The 17,507-nt window shown below is 52.2% G+C and overlaps 1 protein-coding gene across 9 annotated transcripts in view; it reads left to right on the forward strand.

Moving 5' to 3' along the window:
* Nucleotides 1–17,507, forward strand: part of PPP1R12B (protein phosphatase 1 regulatory subunit 12B) — a 100,648-nt gene that overhangs the window by 35,465 nt on the left and 47,676 nt on the right. For 3 of the 9 annotated variants that reach the window (XM_066239448.1, XM_066239439.1, XM_066239455.1), the window contains exons 10-13: nt 1,831–2,031; nt 2,904–2,986; nt 4,351–4,476; nt 9,822–10,001. In XM_066239448.1, the coding sequence (XP_066095545.1) occupies nt 1,831–2,031; nt 2,904–2,986; nt 4,351–4,476; nt 9,822–10,001 (590 nt within the window). Of the gene's footprint in view, nt 1–1,830; nt 2,032–2,903; nt 2,987–4,350; nt 4,477–4,962; nt 5,004–6,659; nt 6,818–9,785; nt 10,002–14,288; nt 14,358–14,491; nt 14,515–17,507 lie in introns of those variants that run through there. The other 6 variants (XM_066239504.1, XM_066239471.1, XM_066239460.1 and 3 more) reach the window with 6 other exon arrangements.

The raw sequence follows: 17,507 nt of genomic DNA on the forward strand, positions 1-17,507 counted from the left end.
CCCGAGTTCTCTGGCGTGAAGCTACGGAAGCTCTGGTTTTATAGGGATCAGCTTACTGGCCTTTTCAGCTCCTCGTGGACTGAGAAGGCAGATTCTGGTGTCGTCATGGAAACAGTCCTAGCCCCTTACTTACTCCAGGGGTGTCACTGTGACAGACACTTTGAGTAGAGGGCAACCCTCACGCATCGCCCGTCTTCCCGCTGCTCAGGGTGAGACCAGCCACCTGCTTTTTTAAAGAAAAACACTAAATTAAAAAAAAATAGACACATGTACACTTACTCCGCTCTGCTGAAATCATGCGCTCAGATCTGGGCCTCTAGAGTTGGAGGAGCTATAGCAGCCATGGAGTATGACCAGCGTGAGACAAGAGGTTTGGGTTGCTGCTGCGCCGCGCACTGTTCCACTGGAAAGGGCGGCCTGTGTTAGGACGAGGACCAGGATAGACAGCTAGCTGGCTGGTGCTCTGAAGACCCTGTGTATCACAGATCGGTCTTAGGGCCAATGCTATGTGACATTTTCTGTGGTTTATGGCAAAGTGACATAATTAAGGACAGTGTAAGGTTTTCATAAGCTTTCTTTTTGATGGTAATTTTTTTTTTTTTGGTGACAGACTTGAGAGATCAGAGAGTGAGACAGACAAGGGACAGACAGACAGGAAGGGAGAGAGATGAGAAGCATCAATTCTTCGTTGCGGCACCTTAGTTCATTGATTGCTTTCTCATATGCGCCTTGACCAGGGGTCTCCAGCAGACTGAGTGACCCCTTGCTCAAGCTAGTGACCTTGGGCTCAAGCTGGCAAGCCTTGCTCAAACCAGATGAGCCCACGCTCAAACTGATGACCTTGGGGTCTCTAACCTGGATCCTCTGTGTCCCCTTCCGACCGTCTATCCACTGCACCACCACCTGATCAGGTGGTAAATCTTTTTTTTAATGAAATAATGCTGGACCACATAACTATTTTTTTTTCTTTTTTTTTTTATTCAGTGAGAGGAGGGGAGGCAAAGAGAGACTCCCACATGCACCCCCACCGGGATTCACCTGGCAAGCCCACTAGGGGGTGATGCTCCGTTGCTTGGCAACTGAGCTCTTTTTAGCACCTGAGGCAGAGGCTCCATGGAGCCATTCACCATGCCCGGGGCCAGCTTGCTCCAACTGACCCATGGCTGCAGGAGGGGAATAAATAGAGAAGCGAGAGGGGGAGAGGTGGAGAAGCAGATGGGTGCTTCTCCTATGTGCTCTGACCAGGAATCAAACCCAAGACATCCACACCCTGGGCCGATGCTCTACCTCTGATCCAACTGGCCAGGGCCAGCTATTTTTTTGAAATAACATTAGGACTGGAGTGTAGGGCCTTTTGAATTTTTACTAGTAATTAATGAATTCAGGCTACCACATGTCCTCTGAGCCCCTCACACACACACATGCACGCCGGGGCTTACTGCCTTTTGTGAAGAGGAAGCAGGCTCATTCTCCTCATTTTGCAGATGGGCTTGTTGAGACCTAGGCACGGGTCCTGTGTTCAGTCACATAGCGAGTTGAGGGGAAGGAGATGTGGCTGGGACTGGGGTCATGGGTGTCTGAGGTTGGCACCCGCTGCACAGGGACAGGAACATGTCTGATTCCCAGAGCAGCCCTGTTGGGGCAGCTGCACTGAGAGTCTGAGGCTCTTCTGCCCAGGGATAGACAGACTCGAGGGGTGCATGGCATGTGCAGAGAGGAGAGAGCACTGGCTGGATCCGAGTGGCTGCACTGGCTGCAGTGCACAGAGGTTGACAGGCAGAGGTGGTCACCCGCCCTTCCCCTCACTTCCCCCATCTGCCCTGCCCGCAGCTCTCTAGCTTTGTGAACAAACTGGAGGAGCCCAAGGACGAGTCTCCTGCTTCTTGGCGCCTGGGGCTCAGGAAGACCGGCAGCCACAACATGCTGAGCACGGCAGCCGACCCCCGGGAAGCTGCGAGGGACCGGGGTTCCGCCCTCTCCCGCTCGGCGTCCAGCCCTCGCATCTCTGCTCTACTGGATAACAGGGACAAGGTACAGTGGGGGCTCCAAGGCAGGTTTCTCCTGAGAGGTACCCTCTTGGGACAAAGGAGAATATGTTCTGGGCCTGATTTGACTCTGGGAGACAGGCACGTGGATGGTTCAGTCCAGGAGCTGCGCACTTGCTGTGATGTACTTCGTAAAAAGAAAACAGCCCTTTTCCTTTTGGCACAGATTATGCTCATTCCTCCTCCTCCTCCTCCTCCTCCTCTGAAGGCACAGAGATCAGTCACAAGCATGAGAACTCGGGTACGCCCTAAAAGGTTTCTGGATGAATACCAGTACTTGATTCTCCGGAAGTCTGAAAGCAGAGACCTCCGCTGGACCTTCCATGCAGTAAAGCTCAGGCAGAGTCCAACTTGGGGGAAGGTTCAGTGTCTCGTTCTCGGGCATGTGGTCAGGCCAGCCACATCAGTTGTGGGCGTGGGGTCGGGCTGACCACAAGCAGCTCGCTGGCCCGTCAGCCAGAATGAGTGCCTGTCCCTTTCTTCACTGCTGTCCCAGACCCTCCGGGGTGCCTGGTCGTCTTCCTCATAACCCCCCTTCCCAGGCTGGGCTTGCTAGGCCGGCCTCAGGGACTGGAGTGGCCCTTCCTGTCCTTGCTGCTGCTTGTGTGGCTCATGCGGCTCTTCTCATGTGCCCATCTGGCTTTTCCCAGGAGAATCCATTCCCTCCGTGTTGGGTTCTCATGGAGGAGGCAGGAATAGCCTTGGAGAGCTGGCCCTTGTAGTGCCCTGCAAGTAGGGTTGAGACTGAAGCTAGAAGTAAGGTTAAGTGGGGGGATGAAGTTCTGCTTTTCTACCCAGATACTTGCTTACTGCGTCAGGGGTGCACCTGCCTGGGCTTCACCTATGTTGGTTTTACAGGAGAGAGAGAACAAAAGCTATTTCAGCTCATTGACACCCCGGAGGCTCAGCAGCATGAGTGACACCGAAGAGAAGGAGAACAGGTAACGAGTGCAGCCACTCTCCACAGGGCTCTCTTGGAGGGCTGGTCCACAGTGGACCCAGAGCGAGGAGCTCTAGCACTCTCGTGCCTAGCACAGGCCTGCCCAAGGTGGTCACTACTACCTAACTGACTTGATCAGCCTCTAATTCATAAGTTGATAAAATTTTAGACCTCATTAGTTAACATGATTGTACCTGTTTCATGAGGGTCTCAGAGTGGAACCTGACCCAGAACCTGTCTCTCAGGTGTGGTCCTCCCAGACTGCCCTGTGCACATGTCAGAAATGCAGACACTCAGCCCTGGCCAGTTGGCTCAGTGGTAGAGTGTCAGCCCGGTATGTGAATATCCCAGGTTCAATCCCCAGCCAGGGCACATAGGAGAAGCGCCCATCTGCTTTATCTCTCTCTTCCCCTCCCACAGCCAAGGCTCCATTGGAGCAAAGTTGGCCCTGGTTGCTGAGGATGGCTCCATGGCCTCTGCCTCAGGCGCTAGAATGGCTCCAGTTGCAATGCACCAACACCCCAGATGAGCAGAGCATCGCCTCCGGCTGGGCATGCCGGGTGGATCCTGGTTGGGCGCATGTGGGACTCTGCCTCCCTACTTATCACTTAAGAAAAATACAAAAAAAACAAACAAAACAAAGAAATGCAGACTCTCAGACCTACCTAGACCTACTGGCTGAAGTCTTCATTCTTTTTTTTTTAGAGAGAGTGAGAAAGGGCGTGGGGGGGGGGCAGGAAGCATCAACTCGAAGCAATTGCTTCTCATATATGCCTTAACTAGGCAAGCCCGGTTTGTTTGAACCTGTGACCCCAGTGTTCCAGGTCAGTGCTTTATCCACTGCCCTGCCCCAGGCCAAGCCAAGTCTTCATTCTGACTCAGCCCGCGAGCAACTGATGCACATCAAGTCTTGAAGGGATGGCTCTGTGCGAGTCACTCTGGTAGCCTGGCTTGAGTTACAGCTGTGGTCAGCAGCTGCCACAAGTGACACTAACGAGGCTACAGTAGGTCCTTCTCTCTCCACTGGCCTGCAACGTGTTCCTCATCTGTCCACCATCCCCTTTGTGCCTACTGCTGGGGACAGGTTTGCAGATCTTCACAGAGGAGGAACAGACAGGGTGAGAGACCTTTGATATGGGACCTGGTCCCTGTTGAGATGAATTGGCTTTGAAGCTGGTCATAGGCAGGAGACGTGGGACGTCCCTCGTCCTATGCTGCTCCGGGCACAGGTGCGCTAGGCAGAGGACACTGAGTGCTCTGCTTTTCAGCCACATGGCTGCCAGGCCCTTCCTTGCAGGTGGCTGCCATGGGCAGACCTGGTGGAAGGAGTCAGGGTTTGGCTTGGTTTTCTGTCCTGCCTCTCAGAGAATCGGCTGTTAACCTGGTGAGGAGCGGTTCGTACACCCGGCAGCTGCAGAGGGACGACGCCACAGGGAGTGAGACGCCACACACAGTTGCCCCTTCTACCTATGTGTCAACCTACCTGAAAAGGTACCGGGTTCAGCGGGTAGGAGGCAGTTGCCCCATCTGGCCATGGGCATATGGGTAACCACTGCACATTTCTAGCCAACAAGTACCATAGAAATGAGTCAGGCAATGAAGTACTTTTAGGTTTTGTGGGAGTAACTACTGACTAATTTGAAATTAAAATTAATTAATTTTCTTAACTGAATTAATGTAAGCTAATTTCAAATTCTCACCATGGACAGGCTCAAACTCACACTCCACCTCTTAGTCCTGTTAAGTTGCCTACCAGAACTGCCCTGGAACTCTGAGCAGGCCCATGCAAACTACCCTCTGTCTAAAATGACAGCCGTTCTCACCTCAAGCTTGTTTGAGGGAGGAAGAGGGGACCTGTGGGGTGGAGGGGGTGGGAAACGGCAGTTTTGTGTTGCCGTGAAGAAGTTTCATGGTAAAGCCTGTTAATGTAGGGACTTGAGTTGTGTTTTTTTTTTTTATGACTTTAATGGCCCTCAGATCCATCAAGATGTGAAACTCGCAAGTTTGGTGCAGAGAAGGTACATGGGTCCCCTCTCCCTTTTCTCCTCTGTGCCCCTATCCTGCAGTTATTTTCTTTGCCACGTCCCAGCCAGCAAGCAAAGCACCTCTGCAGAGCCACTGAGTTTATGGGAGACTCACTTAGTTTTTTAATTTGAGTGTGGCTGCTGACGTGGCAGTCTGATTCTCAGCTTACTCTGAACTGTCTTCTTCTCCTCCACTTCCCCCAAGCTGCCTCTGTATTGTACCTGTCGGCAGGTGCGCTAGGGGACTAGTGGGCTCCCTGAGAAGCAGGCTTTGACCTTAGACTGTGTTTTGGATCCAAATTTATTTCTATTTGGTCAGGAAAAGTCTTGTCTGCTAGTGAATGGGGGAACATGTGAGCTATAGGACGACCAACTGCTGAGCCCCTCATGCTCCCAGTCCTGCAGGGACTCCACAGGGAGGGCTGGCTGGCGGAGGCACAGCCCACAGCCCCCTGGAGCTTTCTCATGCAGGCTCTGCGTTCTCAGCTCACTCACGGAGGGCAGTCCTTTTGTCTTCAAGGCTAAGGCATCAGTCTGGCTAGATAAATCTCACTGCGTATGGCTGGGTCCAAGAAGGCCTCTCAAGGAAACAGTGCAGGTCTAGGAGAGAGAGGGAGTGGCACTAATGCTCAGGAGTCTACTCTGCATGGCTCTTCATGGTCCCGCTCGGCACAAGGCTTTGAGCAGACATGGTTTGATGGATGTCATTGGGTGTCACTGATGATTGGAAAAGGCTGCTCACCTCTGTGGGGGTGGGAGCAGGCTTTGTGATGTGAGCACTTTTAGAGAAAAGTTCAAGAAACACTTCGTACTTGGTATTTCTAGAGCTCCTCTCTGGAACCCTAAAGCCCTTTTATTTTTTGGTTTTACATAATTTTAGGATCTTTTCAAAAGCAAAGAACCTTGTGCCATCTCTATTTAAAAAGCAGGTGAGAGCAGGCGCCTATCACCTGGGCCGTGCCGAACTAAGCACACTTTCGAGATCTAGTACCCCCTCACCTTCAGGCACAAAGCCCTTTTTTATAGTCCAAGTGCATCTTTTCTAAAAAAGGTTTCATAGCTTTTTTTATGGTCACCTCCTTTAAGTGTCTCACTACTGTCATAATCAAGATTTTTAAAATTTTAACTGAAATGGTTGTTTGCTGCAGTTGAGAGGGTTCTTGCTGGTGTTTGGTTGAGAAAGAAAAGCTGTAGCCCACACAGTGCGGCGGTCTAGGCTCAAGGGCATTTTACCCACAGAGCTTCTCGACTCTAATCCACCCTTTCGTTTTAAATCTCCACGCTCTCCAGACTTTTGGCCCCACCAACCTCTCAGGGCGGATGTAGATGTGTGGGGTGGGTGCATGACCTTTGGCCTCAGGGTTGGTTGGGAATTGGGTTTTCTAACAAAATGATTCTATTTCCAGTCACTCCCCTTTCTTGGCCTCGCCCTACTGTGTGCTTTCTCTGGTTGCCTATGGTCTGTCCACCACTTTCCTACCTCCCTGGGTGACTGACCGACGCCTGCTTGTTGCCAGTGGCCAGCCTGGCTGGTCCCTTCTTCGTGCCGCCCTCTCTGTCCTGCCTTCCTTCTGGTGTCCTGTGGGGGGAAGGCGGTCTGGGCATGGTGGGGCCCACGCATCCTGAAGGCGTGATGTGTGTGTTTTTCAGTGCTTCCCTTGGTAGGAGTAGTGGCCCCACACGTCCCTCCATTCCCGCCAATCGCAATTCGTCTCTGCTGCCTCGCCCATTACCGTGGCTCCTCCACCTGTTGGGCAGCAGGTGGCAGCCGGCCTCCTCTTGCCCTGCGCACCTGCACTGCATGGCAGGTAAGGCTTTCTGGAGCCACTTAAGTCACAGTCACGAGAGCTGACACCTCTGGATACACAGGAGGCGTGAGCCCGAGGTTCTGTCTACAGAAGCCGTGGGTACCCTGAGGGGACACCGTCATCCTGTGAGGCTGCTTCTGCCATATGTCTCTGCTGGCCAGCTGCCTACTGGACAGTTGTCAGCATGTGTGCTGTGCTTTGAGACCAGGCACCCAGGGCTCTGCCGCTGTCCCTTGGTCACTTTGGCAGTCCTGGTTACATGGCAGGGTCTTGCTGTTGTGGACCACACTGAAAACATCCCGTGTGTCATTTGTGTGGGTTTTCCAGGACTTAATGAGTAGACTCTCTTATTCATCTTTTTGGAAGATGGCTACAAACCAAATCAGAAGGAAGCTAGCTCTTGTTCTATAAGCCCTGCAGCCTCCAATGCCCCGCCTATGGGAGTTTTGCTGGCAACACCGTGGGGAGGGGATGGTGTTGGCCTTGCCTTCCTGGTTTTAAGCCATCTGAGGGCAGTGTGGACGGGGCAGTGATGACAGTACAGAGCACTTCCATGTGGCTTACCCCTGTGTGGTTAGACGCCATTTACTTGTGGGCCTGACACGAGCTCCTTCCCGGGGTCTTCTTCCTTCAGTTGATGCAGAGACGTGGACACAGTGCTGCAAGAATACGCGGATGGCCAGTTACCAGCCTCTTTCCCTAAAATCAGTGCTGACCATCTGTTAGGCCAGGGAGGGTGGGCTCACGATGGACGATTTATAACAGGACTGTATAATTACACAGAAATTTATTGCATCGTCACAATAATGCATTTGTGTAGGTGTAGTAAACATTATCCCCATCAAGGAAGAAACTGAAACTCAGGAGGCTGCATAATGGACAGCTCAGAACTGGGCTGGGGTTAAACAACAGCCACCTTTGTTGAACCCTGTTGTGTACCAGGTGCTGGGTCAGGTACTGCACAGAAATTATATCAGGATTTGCCTTACAGTTAACAGTAAATCCAAATAATAATGGCCTAAATATGAGAAAGGTTTTTATTTTTCCTTAGCAAGTCCAGAAATAGACAGGGTTGGCACAGCTCCAAAGTCATTAAAGGACCCAGGTTCCATCTTTTTGCTTCACAACCCTTAGATCGTGGCTTCCATTTCCATTGGCTGCCTCATAGTCCAAAATAGCTGCTGGAGCTCCAGCTATCACAGCTGCATTATGGGCAGGAAGGAGGAGGAAAAGGGTGGACAGTACAAAAAAGGATGCCTCTGAACTGAAAAATTTCCCAAAAGCACTCATTTTCTGCTTATGTCTCACTGACCACTTCTAGCAGCCTGGGGGACCTTGGAAAATGTGATTTCTAACAAGATATACTGCTGCCTTCAACCATGTGAGGGTTCTGTTAGTAAGAAGAAAAGGAAAACAAGCACAGGTCTGGTAGCTGTCCACCTCAGTGTACACGTCACTCATGGTCTCACTGCGAGCCCTCCAGGGTTAACATGCTGTTTACATTTCATAGCTGGGGAGACAGAGACCAAAGCTTTACCATCTGCCTTGGGACAGCGTGTGTGGGACAAAGCACAGTTTGCACCCAGTGCTGTCTGCTTCAGAGACCCTGCATGCCACCTGCTTTGTTTCCACTGAGTGTGTGTCCCAGGCTGCACTCAGTGCTGCACACATTGTGCTGTTGAATCAGCATGAGACCTTGCACTTGAAGCTTCGTCATCCCTGTTTTACAGATGGCAGTAAGGCGGGCAGGTCGGTCGGAGCATAGCCCAAATAACCCCTAAGCCTCTGATCCTCGCTCTCGGGCCTTTCATAACACTGTAAAATTACTCCGCAGTTCAAATAATAGCAGAAGTCCCATTCTATCATTTAATGAGGTAGAATCCTGGGTGTTTTTACAGCATGAGACGTTGCTGAGAGACCAAACACGCCATCAGCCTGAGAGGAGTTTCAGGGAGGGTTTTGATAAGTGTGATATTTTATAGCTTTGTTTCTGGCTGGGTACTTTCTATAAACATCTTGAAGTCTAAGGAAGCACTTGCCTCATTTTTTTAAAATTAAAACATGAACACAAAATTTTGCCTTGTGTTGTTTTGAACCTCACTTCAAAGCTTTTCTGTGTTTGTGTGTCAGACCTGCTATGTTCAAGGTTACTCTTAATGTTGTGATTATTTGAGAGTGAGTTTGTAGCTACTTAAAAGCATTTCTGGTCATTGTGAGGAGGTCAGAATAACAGCTTTTCAACGTTTGTGATGTTTGCTGCTTTTCCCGTCTCTGAAAGTCGATTTGGGATGTTACCCCAGCAACAAGCAGTGACATCAGCAATGACAGCTTTTGGGGTGGAGAGCCTGACTCTTTGTTGAGAAACAAAGATCTTGTTTTTGTGTACGTGGCTAATGACGGGGCTTGCTGCTGGAAGCCGGTGGTTAAGGTCCCGGTAGAACCGTCAGCTTGTTCTGATCTCTGTGTGGTGACGAGCATGGTCAGGCATGGGCTCGATGGGAAGAGCTCGACTGCTGAGCTGGGTGGGGATGGGCTGACCGTCCCGGGGTTGCAGAGTGTAGCGGGTGTTTCTGTACAGTTTAAGGGTCATGATCACATCCAGGCTGAGGGCTGCTATAAGCCTCATGGCCGCAGATCCAGGGATAGCAGAGACAACTGGTGGCTTCAGTGTCGTCAGGTGTGGGCGGCCTGCTTCTGTGCAGACCCACTCCTGCTCCAGCCCTCAGAATCCTCCTAAATATGTCACCACCTCGCCTGGTGCCACAGCTGATTTTTTTTTTTTAAATTTTAATCTTAAGCAAAAATTATTTTTTTATAAAACATCACTCCTTGGGCAGAAGGTGTCTGACTGAATGTGTAATCATACTGTTCTTAGATTTAAGAGCTTGGAGTAAAAAACCAACGCAGACAAGATCTGAGTGAGGAGGTGCTCCGACTCAGCCTGTCTGACCCTGTCTGCTCTGCGGAGCACGTGCTTAACTTCATGTGTATTTTCTGATTGCAGGACTCCTCACAAGTTCCTAGCTGACTCCACAGCAGAGCGAGCAGATGGCATCTCCTCAAGCACCCCGCTGTGTGTGATCACCAATCGGCCCTTGCCCAGCACTGCCAATGGAGTCACAGCATCCACACTGCTGTCCACGCCTGGGACAGATCCCTCTGTGGAAGCCAGGGAGAGGCGGAGGTGTGTCACATGCTGGCTTTGTTTGTGGGGCTCTCCTGCAAGGTGGGAGATGAGGGGGTGGGAAGCCTTTTCCCTAATCTCAAATACATTTATGAAAATAGATCTTGGCCTTGGCTGGTTGGCTCATTGGCTCATCGTATGGATATCCCGGGTTCAATTCCCGATCAGGGCACACAGGAGAAGCGATCACCTGCTTCTCTACTCCCCTCCTCCTTCCCCCATTCTCTCTCTCTTCCCTTCCCATAGCCAGTGGCTTGATTGGTTTGAGCCTGGGCCCCAGGTGCTGAGGATAGCTCCATTGGTCTGAGCACATCAGCCTTAGGAGCTAAAAATAGCTTGGTTGATTTTGAGCATTGGCTCCAGATGGGGGTTGCCAGGTGGATCCTGGTAAGGGCACCTGTGCAAGTCTGTCTATGTCCCCTCCTCTCACTTAAAAAAGAAAAGAAATCTTTATATTACATTTTGAGTTTTGAATTTTGCCTTGGGGAGACTTTTGGTGGAGATGTAAATTATTTTTGAATATGTAAGAGCTATATCTGTTCCGTCACAGAGAGAGCTGTCTTCTTTCTGTTCACCTCATGAGGTTATTGTCAGGCATTGTTCCCACTTTGTGAAGGGACCTGACACCGAGAAGGACCCTGTATGTTCTGGGCCCTAAACTGAGCGGGGGACAGAGAACAGGATGAGCTGCCTGTGAGCAGTCCCAGGGACTGCTGTTGTAGGGGGAGCAGGAGGCCTGCAGGGCCATGGGCCGTGTGCCCAGGCTGGGGAGGCTGGGCCAGAGCGCTTCTGAACGTGGCTCTTGCGGACCAGCTGTAGAGAAGGAGAGAAGCATCTGTGGCCACAAGTCTGTGACATTGGTTAGACCAAGAAAGTCAAACAGGACATCTCAGAGCTGCCAAGACCCTTCCTCTGGGGGTGGAGAGTGGGGTGTGGGCTGCAGACCAAGGGCAGCATTTTCCAAACCTCTGTGTCCGTGGAGCAGCTCTTGTTTCTTCACAGACACAAGGTGAGGGTTCTGCTGGATGTGCTCAGGAAGTGGTGGAGTCAGGCAGGGGCTGGAAGCCAGCCCTGTAGACTGCAGGACTGGGGAGCTGGGAACCCGGGGACGTCAGCTGCACAGGGAGCGTGTTGCCGCAACGTGTAATTTAAACTGTTACAGAATTAAAGGCATTGAGGGTCTCCCTCTAGATAAACACGAGCTGAAAGAAAAAAAAAATCACATGTTTTGAAAACAGCTAAATTCTTCTCTGAAAGAGCCTGCCAGGCTCAGGTCCTTCTCCAGAAGCTGCCGCTCTGCTGGCAGCTCACTGTGGACGCTCTGGCACCCGCTGGGTATCCATGACCAAGGCCTGTGCATCCAGCTCCAGCTGGAAGCGGTCAGTAACCATTGGGATAAATGGGGCTGTAAAATTGGTCCAGCCAGGCCTCTCCTGTGGACCGGTTGTCTCAGAGGTGAGCTCCATTTGCAGTGTAACGAGCATGTGGACGCAGGTGGCCCAGCCCTGACCTGGCACCGCTGGCTGCCCTCCTGGGAGGGGGCGTGCTCTGGATGGGCCACCAGCCTGCATGCCAGAAGGCTAACTGAGTTGTGTCCAGTGCAGCAGATGTCACAGGTGCATGGAGACACCAAGCGATCAATGCAGGGTGTTGGGCAGCTAAAATATATATATTATGCTCACTTTGTTAAAGATGGCGCTGCCCACATGGAGGCCATTGTCCAAGTGATATTAATGTGTGTCTCTGTGGGCTGTGGGCAGGCAGGATCCTTGTAGCCTGGGGCTTGGTTTTAGGATTAAGCCTTTCCCACTTGTTTTGATGTGGGGTGGTACAATCCCATCATGCCCCAGATAAGCGACTTTGTATTAGAAACTTCCCTATTTTGTATATTGGACTAAAGGTTATGAATCTACACTATAAAATGGGGGCAGAACAGGAGCTTGCTCTCTTGGTTCCTGAGATCAACATTAGAACAGAGAGAAGAGAGAGCAGAGAGCAGAGAAAGGCCACGTGGAGGAGGCCAGGCGAAGCAGCCAAGATGGCGGAGTGTTGAGTGAGAAGTCAGTTTGTGCAGAGAGAAGGAAGGAGATGGAGAACAGAGGTGAATAAATCTGGTGAGCTAGGAACCTTTGGTTCTAGGAAACTCGGATAAGTCAGTTACTTTGTGAGCGCTGAATGTGAGTGGGTTTTGGAGCCCAGTGTGTGTTTTTACTTGCCTGCTGGATGCAAGCTAGGATTAAAGATGATGGCCCACCAGTTTTTGGCTCTGTTGTTTCTTTTTTTTTTTTTTTTTTCGTATTTTTCTGAAGCTGGAAACGGGGAGAGACAGACAGACTCAGACAGACTCCCGCATGCGCCCGACCAGGATCCACCCGGCACGCCCACCAGGGGGCGATGCTCTGCCCCTCCAGGGCATAGCTCTGCGGCGACCAGAGCCACTCTAGCGCCTGGGGCAGAGGCCAAGGAGCCATCCCCAGCGCCCGGGCCATCCTTGCTCCAATGGAGCCTCGGCTGTGGGAGGGGAAGAGAGAGAGAGGAAGGAGGGGGTGGGGGGTGGAGGAGCAAATGGGCGCTTCTCCTATGTGCCCTGGTCGGGAATCGAACCTGGGTCCCCCGCACGCCAGGCCGACGCTCTACCGCTGAGCCAACTGGCCAGGGCCCGTTGTTTCTTTACCAACTGTCTGAATCCAGTGTGAACCTGCATGGGCCAGGCGGCTGTGATGGTGGCCTTGGCCTTGTATACTGGCTTTACAACAGGATTAACATGTTCTGAGGACTGTGGTTAACTTAATTTTTTTTCTACATTTTCTAAAGTTCCATTGTGATAAGTATTAGCATTGCAATGGCAGGGGCAGAGAGCTTGCAAACGTTAACTGTCAGGAAGGACAGCAGTCTTTTGTGACGTGTCCGTGAGAGGGCCATCGGCAGCAGGAGGACATACAGTGGTTAGGGGTTGGGGTTTGCAGGGTTCTAGGTAATTTGTGACTGCTGAACAGTTACCTTGCTTAGGGAGGGCACTGTCTTGGATTGCGAAGTTCCTTTTTTACCCTGAAAAGCTCAAGTGTGCATAAATGCGTCCCGGTCACTGAGGGCAGGACTAGAAGTGAGGCCATGTGCAGTGGAAGCTGCGGTCCTGAGAGCATTGTCAGGCGCTGGGAGACTCCCACCTCCTGCTCACGTACTCGCTCACTGCTCCTCCTCTAGGATTTAAGAAGGAAGGTTTGCGTTTGGTCTGAACCCAGCGTGTGGCGGTCTCCACTTCCACACTCAAATCGCTGCTATGCAGCTGCATGGCTCCCAGGTCACTAGAGCCCAGTGGGGCTGACTGCAAGGTGGTGGATGGGATGGGGCAGTGAGGCCGTCCGGCTCGAGGTGGTGGATGGGACAGGGCGGCAATTGCCCTAGAACTTGCAGGGACACCTGGCCCCACAGCAGCTGTCACAGTGGAGGCTGGGCTCATTTTCCAAAGCTCCAAGTTCTTCTTAGCAACCACATGTAAACAGTGCCGTGCTAATATTAGAGTCAGTGTCGGCCTCTGACCTTCCCCTCTGCTTCCCGCTGGCTCTTCCCCTCCCCCGCCCTGGCCTGAACTTCATATCTTCCTTTTTTGGTGTCCTTTCTTTTCTGAAACAGTGTTTCTCCATAAGAAGCTAAATAACAGCCCTCATGCAACTCTGCTTTGCAGGGTCAGTGTACACCCGGTGCTGGCTGAGTCCCATTCACCACACATGCATCCCTGAAGCCCTGGCAGGGTCTTTGTCAGCTGGGTGGTCATTGCTGCTGTGTAATGCTGTCAACAGATTAACTTGGCCTCACCCTTGGAAGGTTAGGCATTTAAACTGAGTAATTAAACTCTGAGTCATGGTTTTTTAAAGTCATTTGAGTCATCTCAGTCTCCAAAATACAGAGAGGTGTTTGTCAGCTCATAATGGACTCGAGAAAAGAATTCTTTTCTAGACACTGGTCAGTGTTCAGGAGTGGGGGCTCACAGAGTGTCCCTCCCCACAGGACACGTTTGTCAGAGGCCAGGAGCCCTCCGGTGGCGCTGTCCCCACCCCCCAGCATGGCAGAGCTGCAGCAGTCACCTGACACCACTGCTCAGAGCCTTATCAGGCATTTTTTATAGTTAAGCTCCTTCTGATAAGGTGGTTCTTTTTTCAGGTTGTGAGAATTAGTGACACACAGCAGGCACCAACATTTTGTGCCTTCATCCAACCCCCTTCTCTGTAGCAGTTACAATAGTTAGCACGTTAGAACAAGACAGTTGCTTGTGACAGACCCATGAAGTGAGCTCTGGTGTTTGCCGGGGAGGAACAGTCAGGTGGAGAACTGGGCTTCTGTGCAGCAGCTGCTCAGGTGTGGCCGCGGGGTCCCCGTGGCTCCTGGTTGTGTGGAGACCGGAGGCCCGGGCACTAGTCTCTGTGCTGAGGGGTGGGGGTGCTGGAACAGCCTTTGCTTTTGAGCTAAGCCGAGCCGAGTCCCAGCCAGGACAGCACAGGAACAGCTGTGGCAGGTGAAGCCTTTGCCGGAAGCTTCAGCGTCGGAGATGCTGTTTCTCTTCAGTCCTTGTCCCTCCCCATCGGTCCTTCAGGAAGCTGGTTTGGCTGCACGCGTGTATCAGGTGGTGGTGTGGCTGCAGGCGGGGAAAACTAGACCTCTGGCCAGAGCAGCCGGCATGGACCTTCTCTAGTGCTCGTTATGCTCCTGGTGAACAGAGAGTGAGCCCAGGCTGCAGGGTCTCACTCGAGAGTCCAGGGTGATGGGGACAGGGGGCTTGTGTTCTCTTTCACTGAGTGGGGGATGAATAAGTGGAGCAGGACTGTGTGGGCACTCGAGGCGGAACAGGGGAGCTGGCTGTGAGTGACAGGGCAGTGGCCCCTGGAGCCGGCCTGTGAATGGGGAATGGTGGATGAAGGCACGGGCCCACTGAGGTCTGGGCAGCGCTGTTCACTCCCTGCATGGCAGGGTGTCCCGTGGGGTAGGTGCTTCCTGTACATGTGAGATGAGATGCATCCTGACTGATTCTGGATGCATGGAGGATGACTGTCCAGACAAAATTCAAAATCATGCTGAGTAGGTGAGGACTGAGCGCTGGTGACGATTGTCCCACCCAAGAGGTGACCAGTGGCAAGCTCCCTCCCAGCAGGTCCCCGTGCTGGCTTCAGGGCTGGAGGACTGCGGCCAGCAGAACAACTGAGATGCTTCCATGCACCACTGGCCCTGATGAGGCTTCTTTCCGAAGGGCTGTCACTGTCCCCTCTGCTGAGCACAGTCCTGTCACACTGAGCCCTGCTCTCCAGGCACTGGCTAGAACGGATGACCTCCTTCAGTGCTTCTGTAGTTCTGATCTGGGGATGTGGGACTGGTTAAGGCCACAGGGGGAGCTGTTTACTGGGCTTCTTTCCCCTGCAGAGTCAACACCTGGTGGGCGATTGTCACCGAGTGTCATGTGTGGTGCCCCATGTCCAGCAGGTGGCAGCAGAGGGACATCCTGGGCTTCTGTTGAAGAGTGTGGGTGTCCAGGTGCGGGTTCCCTGCAGAGTGCAGTTGCCAGCAGTATGGGCCCTCTGTGGGCTTGCTCGCCCCCCCTGAATGCTGGGACTGTGAGGGAAATGCACCGTCAGCCCAGCAGAGGCTCTCAGGCTTGGCTGTGTTTGAGACTAGGGGCTGTGCACCTGGCTGCTGCCCTCGAGGTGAAGGCCAGCAGGCACCCATGTGAGCACACATCCAGGGGCAGCGTGGACAGGCAGGTCCACTGGGCATTCAGAGAAGGTGAGCGGCACTAGGCGGAAGGGGCTTCATGAAGCTGGGGCTGGCATAGTCCCTGTTACTCAGACACATGAAAATTTAGACAGGGTGAGAGGGTTGATGTGTTTGAAGCATTTGCCATGCCAGTGCCTCCCGAGGTGCTTCTCGCCCTCATGTGCGTGAGGAAACAGAGCTCAGTGCTGGGCCTGGGGGACAGGACTCGGGAAATGGGTGCTTTCTTGGGGGACCCACATTGTTGGGGATGCAGAGCACACCTGTGTCCTCTGTGATGTCTGGATGTGACACGTGGTCCTGGCCAACTCACTTGTTCTGGGTGTTGTGAGGATGTGGCATCTCCGAAGCTCATCTTCTGGAGAACTCGAGCTGGCAGTGCACGTCTGAGTGTTTAGGAATTGGGCCTGGCCAACAGCTTTTAGCTGGATGACATGCTGTTTCTGGTTCTTCTTCCAGTTCTTTCCCTTAGTCAGAGTGCTGCTTCTGAGGACCCCTCGTGCTCTGAGCTGTGGAGCATAGAGGTGCCCCATCTCTGCTGATTGAGGGGGGCTTTCAGCTCGTCAACACAAGAAAGACGCAGGAACAGCTCCAGGGCCCTGTGGGGGCTGCCTTCCTGGACATGCAGCCCCACATGGGAAGTTGCGCTGCCCACTCATCTGCATTTGCCAGAATGCTTCCGTGTAGAGATGATGCCCATGACTGCGCTCGCCTATCCGATGAACCCACCTCCTGGGCTGCTCTGCCTTCCAGGGTTACCTCCTTTCCCTCTTCCTGTCGCCCTTCTCCCATGAACCCCTCACCTGCGGTCTCTGTGCTCCTGCCTGGTGAATGCGGTCAGGGCCAATTGGAGACGAGCTGTAGGAGCGCAGGTTCTGGATTCCACCCGTGACCTGGCTCACACAGTCCAGAGCATCTGGTGGAGGGGCCCGGTGCTGAGCGTCACTGGCATGGTATCAGACAAGGACCAACCCCTCGCTTGTCACCATCTGGTTTAGTGGCTCCCCTAGTTCAGCAGCCACAGCAACAGTTAGTAACTTGAGTGAATGAAAAAAATCAGTGTGTGCCTGACCTGTGGTGGCGCAGTGGATAAAGCGTCGACCTGGAAATGCTGAGGTCACCGGTTCGAAACCCTGGGCTTGCCTGGTCAAGGCACATATGGGAGTTGATGCTTCCAGCTCCTCCCCCTTTCTCTCTCTCTGTCTCTCCTCTCTTTCTCTCTCTCTCTCTGTTTCTCCCTCTCCTTTCTAAAAAAAAAATTTTTTTAAATGAATAAATAAATAAATAATAAAAAATAAAAAAAAAGAAAAAATCAGTGTGTTCCTTCAAAGTTTTAAAGCTTGTTCTGTAATTAAAAAAAAATTATTCTTAGACTGGGGCTGGGGGACCACACAGGCATAGAGAATGGGGTGACATTGGTTGTGGGGACAGTTATGGGCCTGCACTTTGGTCCCAGTTCAGAGACCTGTCTGCTAAAAAGGGCACATCTACTGTGTAAATTATATCTTGGGAAAAGCCGACTTAAGTTTTAGCTGCAAAGCCTGAGTTAAAAGTTGTCCAAGGGGGCCATTGAGTGCCCTTTATGTGGGTGCCAGGCTCCCCTGACACCAGCCGTGGATCAGAGTCCAGTCCTTTCTGCACATGTTACACTGGATGACGTTAGTGTTTTTGTTTTTGTGAATCTAGGGAAGATGGAGTGGTCTCTCCTTGTTTTAGTTTGCATTTTGTGATTATTAGTGGAACTAA

This window comes from Saccopteryx bilineata, chromosome 1 (genome assembly GCF_036850765.1).
Source record: "Saccopteryx bilineata isolate mSacBil1 chromosome 1, mSacBil1_pri_phased_curated, whole genome shotgun sequence".
Taxonomy (NCBI): Eukaryota; Metazoa; Chordata; class Mammalia; order Chiroptera; family Emballonuridae; genus Saccopteryx; species Saccopteryx bilineata.